Source organism: Phalacrocorax aristotelis, chromosome 6 (assembly GCF_949628215.1).
Source record: "Phalacrocorax aristotelis chromosome 6, bGulAri2.1, whole genome shotgun sequence".
NCBI classification, from domain to species: Eukaryota; Metazoa; Chordata; class Aves; order Suliformes; family Phalacrocoracidae; genus Phalacrocorax; species Phalacrocorax aristotelis.
Genome location: NC_134281.1, coordinates 2,617,669 through 2,637,596, shown reverse-complemented (window position 1 = coordinate 2,637,596; position 19,928 = coordinate 2,617,669). Strand labels below are relative to the sequence as shown.

General features: G+C 43.3%; 1 protein-coding gene across 1 annotated transcript in view; it reads right to left on the bottom strand.

The window, feature by feature from the left end:
• SUMF1 (sulfatase modifying factor 1) overlaps nucleotides 1–19,928 on the bottom strand; it is a 39,396-nt gene that overhangs the window by 13,518 nt on the left and 5,950 nt on the right. The window contains exons 3-7 of the mRNA XM_075095608.1: nucleotides 18,326–18,400; nucleotides 6,135–6,217; nucleotides 3,781–3,903; nucleotides 3,005–3,119; nucleotides 1,929–2,042 (exon numbers count right to left, since the gene is read on the bottom strand). Coding sequence (XP_074951709.1) covers nucleotides 1,929–2,042; nucleotides 3,005–3,119; nucleotides 3,781–3,903; nucleotides 6,135–6,217; nucleotides 18,326–18,400 — 510 coding nt within the window. The remainder of the gene's footprint in view (nucleotides 1–1,928; nucleotides 2,043–3,004; nucleotides 3,120–3,780; nucleotides 3,904–6,134; nucleotides 6,218–18,325; nucleotides 18,401–19,928) is intronic.

Here is a 19,928-nt window from a genome sequence, read left to right as displayed (position 1 = left end):
GGTCACGGTGCACCGGTTCTGGGCACTGAGGTGGAGCTTCAGGAGCGAAAGGAGTAAAGCAGAACTTTCCCTGGTACCAACTACGGTGAGTGACCAGAGTCTGGAACAGAAAGCTCAGCCTTGCTTGCTCTCCTCCTCCTCCTACGCCGACGTACCTGACTGCAACCAAACCAGTACTCACCTGCTCCGACATGGGAAAGCTTGCGAGTTTTCCTCTTCTTCGCTTTCACCCAACTTTACGCTCTGCTAGCTACTCAACGCTTCGTCTTTAGAAATGTTGCTCTTAAAACGGGCCTTGCTTCCATTCATAAGGTACAAGATTTTATCCTTAGTTGCACATAAAACACCCACCAGAATGGAAACAGAATTGCAAGGCAGCAGATGTTTCTTTCCTAATCAATCAGTATGCAAACAGGAAAAAAATTTCTAAAGAATCTGTTTGAATGCTAAGTTCTATATGAATTTCAGCTGTAGATGTATGCGAGCCATGAGTCAATGCTGGAAAAAGCCAGGTGTGTTTATACATTCAAGAGCCAATTCACACAATACAGCTCTCCATTACTGCTGAATTACAGAAACTGGCAGAAAAATTTAACTGCTGTGAAATATTCAAATCACATCATATGAATTTGTGCAGTATGCGAGAAAGGTAATAGATGAAGAAACAACACGGCCAAGGTCCCAGTGGAAAAGGAGGTTCTTCAACCATTGCTAGGCCACTAAGGCTGCCTCCAACAAGAGTCAGAGAATAGTCCGTCCTATTTTAAATCAAATAAGGAAAAAAAAGCTACAGTCCCAAGCCCTGGAGTTACCCGAGATGTACGTAGCGCCCTGTCCGACAGATAGCTGAAGTCACTAGAGAGACCTCTGGTATCTTACGGGGACACAGGTAACTTGGAATCGGCCAGCGTGGCTGGTGTGGGCTCGGAGGCCTGCAGGTGCTCCATCAGCACGATGGAACTGCTAGTGCAGACCTAGAGCAATCTAGACCCCCAGAAGAGTCTGATTTCTCTTGCTAGACACATCTTCCTGGAAGAACAGGAAAATGCAACGCACAGAACAGCAAAAAAAAGTTTAGCAGGTTCCTCAAGCTACTTCCAACTGCTGACTTCCCAGAAAGGCCTCCGATTACGTCCAGCACACCAAAGAAAGACTACGCACATCAGCGGAGACCACAGCGTGGGGATCCTCAGATCCTGCAGCAACCAGAGCTCCTGCCCCGTGAGGTTTAATTGGTTTTCTCGTTACAGATAAACTGTGCCTGAACAAAACCAGCTCTGTGAGGCCAGAGCAGTGCCTGTCTCAGATTTAGTCATCCTGAATAAATAAGAGAGGAGATGTAACACTAGAACTTTAATCTGCTGAGAAATAAGGCCTGAGATCCCCCACATAAAGAGATTACCCTGCAGGACCTCTTTCTCTGCCTGCCACGAAGAAAACCAAATATTAACCCCCTCAAATCCCAGTAAGCTACTTCTCCCAATAAACTTGAGCTTTATTACATGTTGAGTTTTAAATAAGCTAGCAAAAACCATAAAGATAACTTGATGGTTTGTTCTATACCTGGGGGAGGGGAGGGGGGAGTCGTGCAGCTTGTAGCAACACAAACAAGCAAAAACCCTTCCTTTTTTCCTGCTTTTTTGGTTTTGTTTTGAAAGTATTTTCACTGCCAGCGTGGAACTATTCAACTGCTAACCAGCTGGAGACCTGTCCAACAAAGAAAAAGAAAAAAAAAAACTCCACTACAGCACTACGGTTCCAGTGTTGGTGCCTTGTGGTGCGATACTCCCTAATTCACAACAACACAGCCCATCCCACCCCAGACGCAGCAGAGAGGAGCAAAGAACAGAAGGTTATATGAAACAGCAACCAGATGAGAGCAGCAAGAGGGAATTCTATACGTCCTGTGACACCAGTAAAACACTTACAGGGTTGTGAACTTCATCTGTTGAATGATGAACAGCCCACCAGTCAGATGTCCATTCCCAGGCATTTCCTACAATGTTGTACAAGCCGTATCCGTTGGGAGGAAACGCAGTGACCTATCCAAGACATGGAACACAAGTGCCAGTTCTGTAAACCGCTCAGCATGAAATAAGGTTTTTAATCCTGAAGACGAGCCTGCTGAAGGTGCCTCGGTCTTTACTAGGGGCTTCTGCCTTCGTATCTCAAAAGCAGACACCAAATCAGTAGTGTCGAACTGTAACGCTTTTACATACTCCATTTAAATAAAATGGAACGAAAGAATGAACTATTGTCATCCTCAGTGTTCTCAGCACCACGTTTCCACTATGGCACACAGCATCCTCTCATTGTTTTGGAGACTGATCCTCTAAGGAGAGGCCGTGCTGGACCAACAGACGCAGACTGGCACGTAGCAGCAGAGATCTGACCCCCATGCCCACGCTTACAACGTCCAGATTCCCCTTCCCATCGAAGAAAAGCAAGGGTGGCTGTCGACTCATGCATATGCAGACTTCTCTACTGATGAAACTTTTTGGAATTACTTTAACTACCATTTAATAATTCATACACATTCTTGAGTGCCTTTAAAATTCCACTCCATTGTTTGCCATGCTAGGCAGACTCAACCTTTCCAAAAAGGGAAGTTTCATTTCTTTTAAACTATTGCATGATTTTTGGGCGTCGGGAACAACCACCCAACAAATGAGAGTTGAAAAAATTGTAATGACAAAAGTGCAGGCAGAAAGTATTGCAGCATCTGACTACTGACTATGAACTTACTGGAAAGGGGGAAAAGAGGTCAGTTTGAGAGGAACTAAAAGTTAAAGTGAAAGTAATCTTTACTTTTCAACTAGCTTTTAAAAAACATCCCTTGGTGATACTCAAGCCTGCAGTGAAATATACTGTAACTTTAAAAATCTAAAGGTGAAAGAGTACAGGAACAGAAAACAGCCATGGCTCGTTGTGCTGAACACAGACCTCAAGCTCGGGAAGACTCAGTTCATTTCCACACGACTAATTCCCTGTGAGACACACTTACAGGCGCAGTTCCTTTGTATCCATCTTCTGCGGTGTTATTAGTTGGGAACACTCCCTGCCAGATATTGGCATAATGTTGCCCTCTTGGCTGAAGCTTGTTGCCCCATGGGAAAAGTCTATGAAATGACATACAGAAGAAGAGTTGTCAAACACTTCTTTAAATAAATAAATAATGAGGCACACCACACACACCCCACCTCCTCCCCACCTTACCCTGGAGAACTGTTTGTATTCCAGCCCCGTTCGTACCAACACCTGGCAGGTTTTCAGGGAGAACAAGGGTGCAGTATGCAGTCCAGGACACAGGATGGAGACGACATAAACCTGTTATTCACCTCTCCTCCCCCACCTCCCCAGGCCCACAGGCAGCAACAGGCAGGTCCAGTGGCCCGATAGTTGCTGTGCACTGATGCGGTTATTTACTCCTTAAGCTCTTCTGCCATTCTTTCGGCCTTGGCACTAAGGTCCTTCGCTGCGCCCTTCACCTCCTGCAATGGCAGGAGACCTGTGTCTTGGCATTTTGTCACATCTCCCCCTCTCTTGGGCTCTCTGCCTTCTCCTCCCAATACAGAGCTCAGATTACAATACACCATTTCGGTATTCAGGGAAATTCACTCACCTAAAGGAACCTGTTCAGAGTAAGTCAGTGATATTTGCCACAGATGAGCGTGCTACGCAAGAAAAAGACATTGAGGGTAATAAAAACCCACACGACTCTTCCCTATCTTGTAAATACCAGCTTCAAACATTTATCAGGGACACATTTGTGACAGGTACCTATTTTCAAGGCCCCCTCGACAGCTGTATTCCCATTCAGCCTCAGTCGGTAATCGTTTCCCCGCCCATGTGCAGAAAGCCACAGCATCATTCCAGGAGACATGAAGAACTGGATGATCCATTCTGGGGAACAAAATAAATAGGACGAGATCATCGGCAGAACTAGGCAATCTCACAGCTATACAGCACAAGCACTTCATGAAACTCTTAAGAGATGGCCCCAAAGGACTGCGAGGCCGTTCGCAGTTCAGTCACAACTCGACAAGGTATCAGATCAATTTTACAGAAAAGAAGCTATTTAAGGAAAGATGGCCAGCTACCAGGAGATGCTGGATGGGAAATGCAGCCAACAGCAAAAAAGAAGGAAGAGGTAAAAATTAGGTTCTGTTTGTCCAATCATGCTTTTACATACGGCTCTACACAGTTAACAAAGACATTCGGAGCTTGTGCTTTCTCATGGTCTCACCTCAGAAACCTGCTGCACCCAGGAGCCAGTGACAAACTATCGATACACTGGCTCCTGCGGAAACGTAGGTGCTCAGAGACCCCAAGGAAGACACCAAAAGCCTGCTGCATTACTACTCCTTGCTAGGCTAGTTTTACAGTGTCTTAACAAGAAGCCAAGATTCTCAATAGGGAAAATTTACACTGCAATTTAATGGCGAATGCTCTTCACTTCCCTGCAGGTTCTTCCTCAGCTCTCAGTTGTGGGTTTCTGAGGGAGAGATGAGATGATAAAGAATCCTTACTCTTAGCAACATCATCTTTTGCAGCTCTCAATCCAGGAAACACTGAACTGCAGAAATTTAACACAAAAGTATTTTTCTTTGGGTGTTTCAAGCAGTCCACAGTTTACAGAAAAGCTCCTATCTTTCCTTTGGGTTTGGTTCCAGCATTGTCCTTACAATTCTGGCCTCTTTTTTCCAGAAAGAGACAGAAGCAATGCCTAGTCATTGGAGGATCACAAGGATCACCCCCATCCAAGCCTGTAATAGACCAAGATACTTCCAGAGCTGAGGGTACCAGTCTGGAAGACTGGTACAGAGGACTTCCTATTAACTTGCCTTTCCTGCCTCATTTAACAAGCCAGCACGTGCCTGTTGGTCCATTAGACTACTTTCACAGGGCAAGTTCACCAGCAGATGTGCTAGGCTAGTTTTGCACCATACTTCTAGAAGACTAGGCTTACATGGCAGGTTTCCAACTCTTATCTGCTGACTGTGACCTAAATTTCTCTGCCTCCCCCTAACAACGCCTCTTGATATTATCTCTATTTTTGCCTCAGATAATTCTTTCGTCGCCCTTGAAGAACAGACAACGGACTTGTTACTAAGCAGTTCAGCCATCAGATGATGTTACACTAACATAGCCCTGTCCTTAGAGGACTCAAAAACATGACAGAATATACTAGATCTAGGCTAAAGAGTCTGGTTTTATTTCAAACAGCAGTTCTGAAACTTCAACTAGTTGATTCAGGCAGCTAGTGCCAACTTCGCTGACACCTGCCTAGCGAGAGAAAAAGCTGCAATATAAGAGGTCCCAAACGAAGACCATCACACCAAGGAAGCACACAGTAAGATACATAAATAAACAATGACTTTCAACACGTGCAACCCAGGGCTAGTTCTGCAGTATCCATGAAAAGCACCTGAGAATAATGAAGCCTTTCGATTTCCTAGGCATAAAATTCATTCCACTTCTGAACTGAAAGAGATCGTATAAAGACACGGATCAGCAAGTTTCAGGGTTCGTGCTAGCAAAGCATGGCACTAACTATCGGCTAAGGAAAAATATGGTTTCCAAAGCATTTAGAGCTTCTAGATAACAAAGTCACAACCGATTTTCCACAATAACCAGCCTACAGAGTCAGAACACATGAAAAAAAAGCACAAAACTCTTCAGTCATCTGCTGCCAGAGAGAGGCCTCCAAATCCCGGACAGAGGACACACTACCTGGACTCCCAGAGTACACACGCAGCTAGTATTTGGTCTTCCTCTCAAAACCAGATCTGCACTGAATGCTCTGAGGTTGCTGGTCCTCTAGAGATCTACCCTGTTTCGCTGCTATACATAAACGCAAACAGAAAACACACCAAAGCACATTTCAGTATAGTCTCTTTTCCCTTGGGTGGAAAGCGCTTATAGGCCTTTCTGAAATACTGCTATGCCACTGACCATACAACTGCTGAACATTGCACGCAGCACACTAGAAGACGTGAACATAGCCACAGGAGCAGCAGCAGCCAGCAGGTTACTAATGAAAAACTCTTTCTTGCACCTCCATTCCTGGTGCAACTTTACAGGCATATTTACAAGTGTTGTGCATTATAACGGAATGGCTCTTTATGGCTCACCTGTTGGAGATCTTCGAGTCAGGACCCTCGGGGTGCTTCCAGTTGGCTCCCTTCACCGGCAACCACCAGGGAGCAGCTGCAACCTGAGAAAGGGACAAGAATGGCCAGGGAAGATGACTCAAATTCCCAGCTAAAGGCAATTGTCAAAACCACCATGTGACGACAGGCTACAAAGCTTTCACTCGCAGCCATGGCTCCGCCTGCAGGCAACTGATCTTTTACTCTGCCTAACCAAGATGATCATCTGATCCACGTTACAATACTGCTGGCCAGGGAACAGCCCAAAGTATGGAAGAGCACAAAGAAAATACCACCCAAAAGACGAGAGGGAGACCGAATCCTGAGCATACTTCTCTGAAGTCCTGCCCTCTGGCTGTCTCTCCTTCCCTTCTACGTTTTCTCACCCGCACATCTGCTACAAGGCACAGCTTACTCTCTTTGAAGGCACAGCCGCCAGCACACTACGTGTGGTGGATCAGACTGTCCTCTCAAATTCTCATTTATAGTTCTTCACCTCAGAAAACACATGCGAAGAACATTCAGATGGTAATGGATGGAAGAGGTCACCTGGAACATTACAGTTTTACTCCATTCTTTTATACCCGTATGCCCACAGTACAGTTAAACCAGCTCACCTGCTGCCTGACTTCAGTCTGACACATTCTGCAGAGACGATAAAGAAAAAGACAGTTTTGCTTAAAGAGAATTTTCATCCCAATTATTTACTCCCTAGACTCACTGTTTTGGAATAACTAAAACAAAACCCCGATGACATCCTTTAGCTAGGGTCAAAACACGCATCTTAAAACACATTTGCTTTCCAGTTAATTAACTCCATAAGCTGATATGAAATTATTTGCTGTCAGCTTCCAGAAGGTGGAGACAGAAGAGCCACACAAGCTAAGCGAAGCCTTTCTTGCCCCCCCCGCCCCCAGTCGGTTTGCTGAGCAACATCAAGCAGACAAAATGCCCCGTAACAGTGCAGTCGTCGACTCCTTCTCTCTAACCAGAAGTCTCAAGTTTGGTTCTGCAATGCCAAGGAATGATTCCTGGAATATATTCATTATGGATTTCTTCTATTAAGATTACTCCAAAGCTGAGAAGGTCGGTGCACAGCACGTTGGACTATTCTATTCTGATTCACATTCACTTAGAAATACTTAATAATGGGTCCTTTCAGAAAATCGACGCAAAAAAAGAACACTTGTGCTAACCATCAATAGTGGTTTTATTCCAGCAGCTGGAGTGCTTGCTTCCAAAATACTCCTATTACAGAGGTGATTTCCATAATGACCAAAAAAAAAAAGTAAATAAGCCTCTGATGCTTTAGGGGTTAAACAATCTACCGGCTGGTTAGCCCTAGACCTGGGAGCTCCAGATGCTACTCTAATACTGGCCTTGAGAAGAGCCTTCAGCAGCTTCTGCCCTCTCTACTCTCAGCTTTCCCTGCTCTAGAGATGGCAAAGGGAAGAAGTAGAATATTTATTTCTCTTCATCAGGCTGCTAAACCAACTTTGTGAAGTACTCTGCACACAGGTAGGAATCGTGCCAAGAGTGATATCCTTGAACTCACCAAATCTTTCACTGGAAAGTCCAAAAGTAAAAAATCACTGAAAGCTGGTAGTCAGGAGACAGAGGTCAGAGGGTCAAACAACTTTACAGCAACTTTTAGGAGGTGCAGCTAAGCTGCTGCGCCCTTCAGCAGTGATGCGCATTTAACAGGTAATTACATGTGTGTGAAAGAAAATTATCTATGACAAACATAAGTTGTTAATAAAAACCCCGGTCCAAACTACACATCATATCCCTCATGTGAACGTTTCAGTAGGGAAATCAACTGTAGTGCCTAGAAATAGAAGCACTGCTAACACACAAAGACATATTATTTTTAAAGCATCTGATCAATGTATGCTCTAACAGCTCCCATGACACCGTTTCACTCTTCTCCCACCATCACATACAGATTTTGCCTACAGCATACATCTGGGTACCTTACCTGAAAGCTCATTGTAAATCAATAGCTATCCTGGACTAAAACTGCAGAGTTGCTAGCTTAAGCTCAGCTGAAGAAGAGCCCACAGCTCTCTGCGAGCTCTAGGAACGCTGGGATCCCTAACCGTGCTGCAGGACTCCTCCAGGCTGGGAAGCATCTACAGGTGGGTTTCTGATGCTCTCTCTTCCCAAGCGAGTGAAAAGATGACATCAGTGTTAAACACCAAAGAAACAAAAGATGCTCTCAGCAGCTGGCTGTTGACTGTTCTGTCATGTCATACTTATCACGACGGAGATGTTCTGTCCGTGCGCTCTCCATCTAAATGGGACCCTTCAGGCATCCTGCTAAAGTAATGACATTCCGTAAAGATCCTGTTTTATTACCTGCCTTGCATGACAAGCACATAAACCGACATGAACCACATAATTCTGGCTCAGTATCTAACAAAGCCAATGATATCCTCCCCACAATCAGAGCATCTACCCTCTTCAAAAAAGCATGAGAAGTGTTTGATCTCTTACTAGAAACTACAGCTCTGTTACCAAGGATTCAAACCCAAAGATGGGATCTTCTCTCAGGGAGATACTCAGCTCAACTCTCATAGCACTAAAGCTTCAGAATGACCAAGCTGCTAAACACATACTACAGTCAATAGGCTTAAAACTAGTCTGGTTTAACCAATTCCTTGTATATTTTGAGCTCTAACCTTTAGCCTATACTCTAGTCAGGACAGAAATCCAAAGTGAGAATTCTACAGCTCTTTAAGGAAAGTAAGAGAGCTGCAGTACTATTTGCTAAAGGTTCTCTGTGAATCTGAAAGATCATGAGTAAGACCTCATTGTGGTAGTTGTAAGCACAACACATTTTTGTAAATTAAACGGCTGGGTTTTGGACAAAAATCTCTGCAGGAGACTGCAAAGACTTACGCTTTAGAAGACTTGAATTTTGGAAAACATTTTTGTTATGTGAAAGAAAAAGCAGATGCTTTCAATCAAAATGGTTTATTTTAAACCAAGCAAAATATAATCTCTCCGCACGAGAGCACTACGTGCGCATGTCTTCTGTTTCTGGCTCTGCTGAACACCAAATGGCTGCCAGTCTTTGCAGAACACCCAGATCTTTAGAGAAGTTACACATACAGTACTAGGACAGTGACAACAGTGATAGACTACGTACAGCCTTCAATAATTAATTGGAAACTAATCTAAGTCAGCCACTGACTCCAGTGAGCACACACCAACATGCCCCTTCCAAAAGGAAGCCACGTACCTGAAATTTACAGTCCTTTCTAAAAACTTCTCCAAAGTCTTTAAAGCTTTTAATTGCTCTAAATCTAATTAGTAGAAGAGCTAATTAGACAGAGATATTACAACATCACAGTTAATACAGCAAAGCCCTCCCTTGCCACTAATAAGCTTAGTTACTTTCATAACGCTTCGCGTTCTCATGCTTTGCTCCGAATTGCGTGCTCTGTAGACTGGCAACAGATTCGGTCTGTAAAAATAGCAGCATATGCCGCTGAACAGGTCTTGAAGAGATACTCAATTAGAGGGCAGTGTCTCCTTCATTTTGGTGCCTACTTCATTTTACAGCATAGCCTATCGCTTGTAACAGAAGGGGTTAAGCATAACTGCTCTGCAAACATTACACAACTGCCTCGATATATAAGGAAACGCAGGTCTCGGAGCAGCGCACACTTAGGAGGCAGAGAAGCTCTGTGCTTGTTTTGCTCTGATCCAGCTGAAAACTTGGATTATCCAGCACTCTGCTCCAGGATTAAAGTTTGAGAAATCACCGTTCTGCTTATCACAGACTCATAGTGCTGTCAAGAAGAGAGAACACGATACAATAATACTGGGAAGATACACTAACAGTTAACTCCGACCTACAATTTTTCCAGTCAAATGAAGCTATTTGCAGAACTGAAGCCTATACTCCCACCATCAGCTTGCATAAAATTCAAAGTTTTAAGTATTCAATTTTCTTTTTGAAGTAGGCTGGGATATCCTAACTTTAATTGCTCCATTAACTGGTGATTTCAAGATTTTTAGACTACTTGACAATTATTTTGAAGAAAATTCCTCCTTAAATATACATAGGAAAAATGAAAGGGAGGAACATCAGGAAAGTCAGTGTCGTCATCAGCGTTACACCCTTACTGGCACTGCAAAAGCAGTAGGGGAAATACCCTTAAAAACACATGCACGCACAAAAAAAAAACCCAAAACCCAGCCAATAACCACGAACACATTCTATCAAGCCTGCATCTAACGTGGCACTGGCCATGTTGGATAAAAACAACACCCCACTTTAGCTCCAAATTTTAAATTCAAATCACATTCACGTATTAGAAGAATTACCAAAAATAAACTCAACCGAGTAGCTAATCTTGGCTCTAATTCCATTTCTAACATGCAGCAAGTCACTTGAAATAACAAAGCTGTAGATTTTAACCCATAAGGTCAGGCCCATAAGATGAGAAATTCGTGCTGTTGCCCAGACATGTAACGCCAAACATCTTTCTGCGATAAAATAGCATTATAATGCGTCACACAATATATTAAGGCCTGCATACGCTAGGTCAAGATAACTTTTGCTTCTTCCAGATGTTTATTGCAGAGTAAGAACTTCAGCAATTTAGGAATCAACTATCTGAAAAGAGATTTTCTGAGAGAAAAGTAGTCTAAGTCTGGGAAAAGCTTCACAAACCCTTTATTAAGCCGTGGGTTCTTAAGGAAAGACACGCACCCTCCCGTTTCAGAAGCTGACTTAACAGGTTACCATTGGTTTGAATCAGACCGTATTAAGCACTGTACATCTTTAATTTGCAAAAGCAACCTCTTGGCTGCAAACGCAGCGTGTGCCCAGGCTGGAAGCCGGTTATGAAGCTTTAGCTCTGGGAAATACACCCAGTTGTCTGGACACCCTCATCGCTAGCATTGGTAGGATGGGAGAAAACATTAGTTATTCAGTCAAGAGTGTAATTTTTGGATGAGGTTTTATTCTATCCATGTAAGGCAGATACACATAAATCTCTGTCAATTTTTCCTCCTCTAAGCTACATCCTAAACCCTGCAAAGCTGATTAATGAGCTAGTGAAGAAAGAGGCAGACAGAAAACAGAACATTTTTAGTAGGGCAGGGGGTTTAAGAACTAAAAATTATTACCGTGCAACAGATAAGCCACTGTCTTTTCCCCTCAGAAACCACACAGCAATCACATTAGGTGGGATACTGGTCACAAGTAGCTTTACATCTATTTTCCTAGGGAGTATTAGCACACCTTCCCAACAGCCTCAAAAACCTCTTCCCTCGCTAAGGTTCAGGGCAGGGATCTCTCTCCCACCTTCCAGGCACAGCTCCCGAGCTCGTATCGTTACAGCTCCTCCTTGCCACCGCGCTGCCAGGGAACAGGTAGCGTCGGCCACGCCGGCCTGCGGGAGCGGAGCGCGGGTGGGAACAGCTCGGCGGAGCCCCGGGGCCGCGGATCCGCAACCCCAGCCACCGGCGGCCGCCGCCTTGGCGCAGCTCCCCGCCGACGCGAACCCGCGCACCGTTTCGGCTGCCTGTCGCCACCGCCTTCGGGAAGTCCTGCTCTAGCTCAGAGGGGGGGGAAAAAAAAAAAATCAGCGGAGGACGGAGCTGAGCCCCGCTCCGCTTCAGCTTTGAGGTCAGATTCAGAACTTATCATACCACGAGGGGCAGTTTGAAACAAGCCAGAGGCCCGCAGTGCTCCCACTTGATTTTAAAGCCGTTTCCCCACACGCAAGGAGAAGCCCTTGGGCAGACGCGTGCTCCCCGTTCACCGTGGCCAGCCTGCAGCTCTGCTTTCCCTTTTCATCGGCGCACCGAACGCGGCACATCTATCTCCATGCAGTACATCATCTCTATAGCAACGGGCTCGTGTTTAAGTTGAAACAGCTGTAACTGAGACAGGGAGACGTTGCAATGTAAATAGTGTGGAAGTGAACAGCGTTTCAAGGCTCAAGACAAAGAATAGATCTCTCGGAGCCAGATATCAAGGTTGTCATAGTAGCTGCACAAGGGAGACATGATCTACAAATGCAGCTATAATTCGTATTTGTACTTGGAAATGCTCTGCAGAGAAGAACAAACTTTCTATAATTATGTACATAAACCGAACTGAAACACGATTGTCAAACTCTCCACCAAATCAGTAATTAAGCACACTGAAACAGCTCAGTAGACAGTTGAGCGTTTTTTCCAGAAGATAACTAACACCTGATGTTGCCAGCTTCTGCAGTGCTGCTGCAAGTCCCATACTATTTATTATATCAAAGTCCCAGCTCCCCAAAAGCCCTAATTACAGAAGAATCTATCTGCATTCTTATTTTCTAAGGTTTCCAGCCTCCCTCGTTAGCCCAGAAATGAAAGCAATAAGGGGCTTTGTTCAGTATTGAATATCGATATTGTTTGCCTTAAGTCCCAATATTTTAAGGTAGCTTGAAATTGCAATACTGAGAAAAAAAACAAGGCAGCAGCTTTATAGAATGAGAATAAATACATTTTAAGTCATCAGTTAGGGAAAGGATTTCAGACTTAATTGGAAACTAGCACTTCACTTTTACAAAGGGATCTTTTCCTTTGCATAAGGAAAGGTCATTGAATCTCCTTCAAACAGTATAATACTTCACAGCTATGTCAGTCCTCCAAGAAAAATAACCAAAAATATCTGATGCTAAAACCCACTAAGATTCATTAAGTGCAAGTTTTGGAATGCAAAGAAGCTTCTTTTGAGGAACTGATATTCCTGGTGAGTTCCATCTCTGGAAGGCTATTTTTCAGCCAGCACCTAAACCTGCACTCAAGCTAGTCATTTTTTCCAATTACCAAGTGAATATGAGCTTTAAGAAAATGAGGTGTGCACAGATATATCTACAGCCTCAGGCAGCAGCAAAGCCCCGCTTTAAAGTTGTAGGTTAACTCATAAATATGGACTAATGTTACTGGTAATTCCCAGTGAGAGATGTTTCCTGCACTTCATTCTTTAACCCAATAGTGGGAGTACGGCATAAGAAGATACAGATTAACAGTTCAATGGCATCTTCCCAACTCATTATAGGGGATATCGGAAGCATTGGGGTCTGCGAGAAATAGGCTCACCAATCTCTTCCTTTGAGTTCAGTTTCCTTTCTGAAAGGCCTCTGAAAGAGCAAAAGCCAAGCACAGTTGAGGAGAAATTTACCCTTAAAATAGCAATAAGTGTATTGGTCAACTTCTGCTTATGCATGCTATGTATGTTGACGTTTTAACAGTAACAGAGAATCTACACAATAACCTACCTGCTTCCCCCCAAGCCACAGATAAGCAAGTTATTACTGCATGCTGTCAGAAGTGGCATTCTCCATAGAAACTGCTGCCAACATCAGCACTGCTACCCCACCTGCAAACATTGCTCGTTTCATCATTAATTTGAAATACTCATTTGAAATGCATAATGTTGTCATTGTTTTTAGAATAGGACTATGCCCTTGGAGAGTTACAGGCTAGAGGCAATGCCCTAAGCAGGTAAATTGCACAACTCAAGACCACTGCAGAGGCTTCCATACAAACCGGGATGAAAGTACCATCCACTAGTTCTAGATTGACCAGAACTCCGCAATACTATTTGCTCAAGTCTGCCAGTGAACTGATTTCATTGCATTATCAGACCAAAAATTCAATACAGGTTTGTACGCTTTCGGTCTCTTCATTGCACAATTTACCCAGCCTAGAAGCAAAAATTAATTTTTCTATCTTCCACAAGCCAAGAAGAAAAATGTTCCCAGTATTCTCCAGCGAGCAAACCTGACTTACGCTGTACTCCAGCCTTGGTAAGTGCTATCCTGTTTACCCTTTTCATGGTAGCTGCAGAGCAAGCGAAACTCTTGCAGTTCTTCACAAGCTCTCAAAACCCCTCACTAGCAAGCATGCCTCAGCACCTTTTCATTTCGCAGGCCCAATCCCCGTGCTTTTTGCTCTAGGATACATGAAACCACCATATAAATGGCATTTTACAACGCCATGGAATAGCAGCACTGGGCATGCATTTCCCCCTCTCTACTTCCTCCTTAACTTAGTCATGGAGACAAGAGCAGAAACACAGTTTCATCATAAAATAACAATAGCAAAATCTCTAAATTTTGAGCTTTTTCCATTTCCCCAAGTTCTTTCAAAAGAAAGGAAGAAAAGGAAAGAAAGGAAAAAAAAAACCCAACCAATATTCGTGTGCCAAGCTAATGGCAATTTGAAGCTGTTTTATCTATGACATCTAAACCAAAGGCCAAGCACCCAAGGAATGCCGTAACTTAGTAGCTGTAACAGATGCAATAACTAGGAGTTGGTTTTAATCTGTAAGTCTGAGAACTGATTTTAATATGAGAAGCTATCAAAACTTGTTAAGGCCACAGAAGACATTTGGGTTTCAGAGGACCTTCTACCCTCGCCCTAGAAAATCCTTTTTTATTTGAAAAACTCCTCGCCAATTCTATCAGTGACACCCTCATCTGCTACAGTGCTACATTTTTGCTCTCTGCCATGTTACCACCGCAAACCCGGAGGCCAAAACTAAAACTCGAGTTCCCAGAAATCCAGAACAATTCAGTTATTGGCTGCTACACCCCTTTTTATTGCTTCCCTTCCAGGGCAGGGTTAGGTCCAGCCTACATTCCTGTAGCAGCAGCTATCTAGGAGACCACCTCACCTCCAGGAAATGCACACCCAAAGCTCCAACAATTATTCTACGTGCTAAGCTGATGGGCTCCTATATTAGCTTTCAGCAGCCCCACCTCTGTTCTAATTTAGCTGTCTGCTTCCTTTGAGGACCTATGATAAATTTGTCTGGTTTAAGAACTGGAGAAGCCAAAGTGGCCAAATATAGCAAAACCCCGGATACTCTCCAACAGACACATGCACCTCATTATTTATGGGAGCTGTTATATACCCTTTAGTTCACTATCTCCGCTCCCACCTTTCCCCAATTCTTTCACTGCGTATGAAATCCTACTTCCAAAATACACATTCCTGTTGCTCTTCCCCTAAATGCACGTTTGCATTTAGCACCCCTGTGCTTCAACTGGAGAAAAGCCCTACCAAAACGCATCTGAGCCACTAAGGCAAAGTAAAAATACAGTTTTTTCTCTCATCAATTTGGTGGGGGGATTTCCAGTACCAGTAACACAACGTTAACATCTTATCTCTGTTTTTCATGGCGATAGTTATGATTCGAGAAGGTACATTCCACAAGCTAAAATATTAGTTGACTAAGCTATGCGTTGAGAAAAACACCGTAATCTTCCCTCCTGCTGATCGTGACAATCTGCTGATGCAAACCAACTTTATGCAATTTACACTTTTTCTGATTACATTTGAACGGTTACACTGCAGTGGCCAAGTTTTAAAATGTGCTCACTTTTTTTTCCCTTTTAAGTAATTGAATAGCATTAGATTCCTTTCACCTTTTTTTTTTCCCAGCAGACACTAGAAGAATTTGAACATTTTGGCCAACGTAACAAGCAGCTAGCTTTTATTTTCTATTGTTTAATTTAAGCTTGCAGATGCATAGGAAGGATTTGCTTTCACAGAACCCTTTAGGTCCCTGCCCCATAGTTGGGACGCTTCTGCATTTTAGCAATAAGAAGGTTCTCTCAAGTTGTCTGTAGAAACTTGTTTCGCAAAAGAATGATCTACAGAAAACTGCTACCTCGTTTTTATTAGTTTCAATTAACTGCGATCAGCACGCACAGAATTTGGTGTCTGACTACGTTATATTCTAACACCACATCCCCACAGCTGATGCTTCCCTTCCCCGCTACTGGAAGATGCTTGCTTGTTCTAGTCTACAAATGGTGTCGCCACAAAAACCAAAGACCCTCAAACCAGCTAAGGTCTGCACAGTGCTCTCGACATTTGTAACCTCTCGCAGATAATGCGGACTACAACAACAAAACAACGCAGTTTTGAGAGGCAGAAGCAGGCACAGATAAAATTCTAAGCTGCATCTTCAGACGTTAGAGTTCTCCCAGCTCTAGCACTGAGCTGCCTTCTGGCACCTTCTCCTCGCAGACAGAAGTTCCTTGCTGAAAGTTGGATTTCATGGCGTATAGCTGGCGAGGGGGCAGGCAGACAGGAGGAAGAAAAGCAGCTTCTCGTTTCTTTTCACCTCCTCACAGTATTACCATGGTTTAGAACATAAGTTTGTCCACAGCATCGGCACAAAGGCGAGAAGTGCCAAGCTACCAGGCAGGCAGTCACTATTCTCCAGATGACTTTACCAAAAGAATTAGTACAATCTTTCTCTGTGCCTATTCCGACAATGCTCTGCATGCCAGTGACTCGCAAAATGACCTAATAATAAATCGTGAAAAACACAGCGAAAGGACAGTCTCCTAAAGTTTACTTTTAATAAATACAGAAAACCTTCGTAAAGAAGCAGCCAAAAAGACCAGTTCGGGCTCCATTCCAGCTCTCTGGCATAATACTTGTTCTGTTAGCATTACAGCCAACACTTTAAAATTTGGCTGACACACCCAGGAAAGTGGCTCCCAACACTCTCTACGTGTTTATACAAATAGCCAAGACTGAGCTTATACCAGCATTCTTAGCGTTTGTTTGTTTTAAAACAGAGCCTAATTTAGGGATTTCTGCGTCACAGAACGAGGGCAGGAAAAGATTTCTCTAATACTGACAGCTGCATTTTCTGTCATGAAGATGGGATGAGCCCATCTGCATTTATTCTACCTTCAGAGAAAAAGGCGTGTTCCTATATAGGTGCGGTTTCACTTAACACTTAATATCTAACTGAACTATTGTCAAAAGATGCCGTTTCAGGCCTGCTAGTACCTTACCCCTTGTGTACATCTGCTCCCCTGTGTTGGTTCAAGCAGCTGTGGAATGAGCCAAGTTTGCTTTGCTGATCCAGAAGGAAATTCACCACCAAAGCAAACATTCCCATCTAGAGTAAATGCAACTTGAAGCCAATCCCACCCCCCCACCCCCCCCAAACCGCCACACTACACACACATCAGAATGCTTAATTTCTAAGGTCTTTTTAAAGGCATGGGACAAGAGGTCTGTAAATGCAGGGGGTTCATCAGACCTGAGGATAATTCTGATGGGGTGGGACTTCAGGAGGTCATCTTGTCCAAACTTCTGCTCAGAGCAGATAAACTCATCCAGGAGACGACAAGACATAATCTACTTACTATCAGGAGCCGTAAAGGTTAAGTGACAGGTTAAGGGGAGGTAAATGAAGGCTGGGAGAGGCTCAGCAACACATTCACAACAGAAAAAGGGAAAGGGGAGGGCAGGGAAGCTTGGCTATCCACCTTTTCTTTTTTTTTAAGCCAATATTCACTTCCACTCAACAGGAAAACTGGATCAGTTCAATCAGCGCTGCACCTCCCAGGATCACTACATTGCCCTAGCAAGACGAAGGGAACTGAAAAAACAGCAAGGCATACAGGAGCTTCTATAGAGGCGCAGGAAGCACAGTAAATGTAAGACTCCTTATTCTGTTGCGAATGGCTTACGGACTCAGGTCTGCTGCAGAAAAGGTGCTTCTTTGGAATGTTTGCCTCTAGTTAACCTCGAAAAAGCACTCATGCAAGCATCGCTGTCATATCAGATACACAGATTATCCTCATTTTCTTAAACTGGCAGGATCGGGGATTTACCCACTTTGGACATAAGGCTGTTTGCAGAGCATGCCAGTCACACATACACACGATCTTGGAGCCAGAAGCGCTCCTGTTCCTTGCCTACACAGCACATCTCTCAGCAGAGCCACTAGTGACATATGAACTCCCAAAGCCATTGCTGTGTTACACGTAATGCAAATAAACAGCCTTCTATCTGCACCACTTACTGCAGTCCTAAATCTCTCTCATTTAGGAGGCAAAAAAAGACAAGAAGGGGTTGATACTAACTTTTGTTAAGCAGGAGCAGATTTTAATTGTTTGGGTGTTTTTTTGGGTTCGTTTCTTTTTTTAAAAAAAACAAAAACCAAACAACCAGAGAATAGACTGTAAATCTTCCACCCTTGAGAGAGTCTATTATTCTAGACCAAACACTGCTCCACAAACTCCATTTTTGTAAATGGCTTTGGGAACATCGTACAATTGGATATTCTGGCCGTAATTGCTAACACATCTACCCCAGTGACTGCTAAGCAAGTTTTACCCTGCGGCTGTGTTACTCACTGCTTGGTGGATGTCAGCCTTCACTTCTTCACTCAGCATTCCCTCAAACACAAAGGAATCGCCAAATTTCTCTGCCTATGGAAAGAACAAAAGATGCAACAGTATTATCAAAGGTGTGTTATAAAAACGCCACTCACATTTACGCCTGTATTTTATCAAGAATCAGGAAATTCTAATAGTAATTTTGAGTTCTCTTTCAAGGAAGCTATTATGGAACAGAAGAGAAGGCATTTTATCTCTGGATGTCGTTCTTCAAAAGCCACTGGACAGATGGCAGCTCCCAGAGCTTCTGCAAATGTTTTTGCTTTTATTAATTCAAAATGCAGTTCAGATTGTCCCAACTGCTTTAAAATGCTACAGCAAATAATCTAACATTCAAGGGCATATTTCATTTCTCTTTTTTTTTCCTTTGGGAAAAATCACAGTCAAAGACTTAAGCCTTGTCACTTACTGCTCCTCCATCATCACTGGCACCATATTTTAACTTGCTGTTACAACAAGAACAGGAAAGTTAAAATTAACCCAATCATTATATCTAGGCATTATATAAAGCCAAAAGAAACAAAAAATACAAATAATTTCAATGAATCACAGTACATGATCCCAATAGAGGGTTTTTTCCCCCTTGGTAAACTAAGTGAATTGATATACTAGGGAAATCAAACCATGTTATCAGAATTCAACACATTTGCCCTTCTCTATTTCTTCATTTTATTATAGGCATTCAAAGACTGAGAACGATAACCATGAGCTCCTTCTGCACACTCGGAACTCTTCAAGCAGCACAGTTTGACAGAAGGATTCATTCACCACGCAAATTGTGAGAAGTTTTAGCATATCACCATAATCTCTATACATTCAGTTTCAGAAAGAAAAAAAAAAACAAAACAATTTCTCCCACTTGCCCAGTCTTGAAGACAAAGATGCAAATAGATTTGTCAAAGAAGAGAAAAAAACACTTTTTTTTCTTCTGTCCAGTTAGAAAGACCCAGAGGCAAACTGGCTGATCATGTAAAGGACTCCAGATTTCAGTCTGACAGCCTCCATCAAGGGCGCTTCCCCCCCCTCCCAAATTTGTTAAAAAATACCTTTGGTTCAACAAGATAACCGTACACCTGGAGAATTTTTTCTTTAGCTATTTACTTTCAGGTTTCATTTGCCACTGGGGTTCAATCTAGTCCTTAAAAAAGCAAAACCAAGAAGTAGGTTGGCTCTGTTTACCGGCACTAAGTAATGTGGACATTATTTAAACACACAAAAACCAGCTCAGCTGCATCCCCCAAAAAAACCCCTGCAGAATCAGTGCTGTTTACTCTGAGTTTATTTTTCAAAATCCAGCATAAAAGGGGACCCTGTGCAAGGGAGGAAGGGAGAATGTGTAAGTGGAGCACCCGACGACACCAGCTGAGCCATGAAGCGCTGTCGGAACAGACCCCATCCGATGCAGTGCTACATTCAAATACCTCCACACATTGTGCTCATTCCAGAAGCTGTTTGCAACAAGTAAGCCCCGTTCAAGCTCAAAACTGTTAAGCAACCTTTTTTCGTAATTACTGAGCTAAGAACTTAAAAACAGAAATAGTGCCGTAGATAAAAGCAGCCC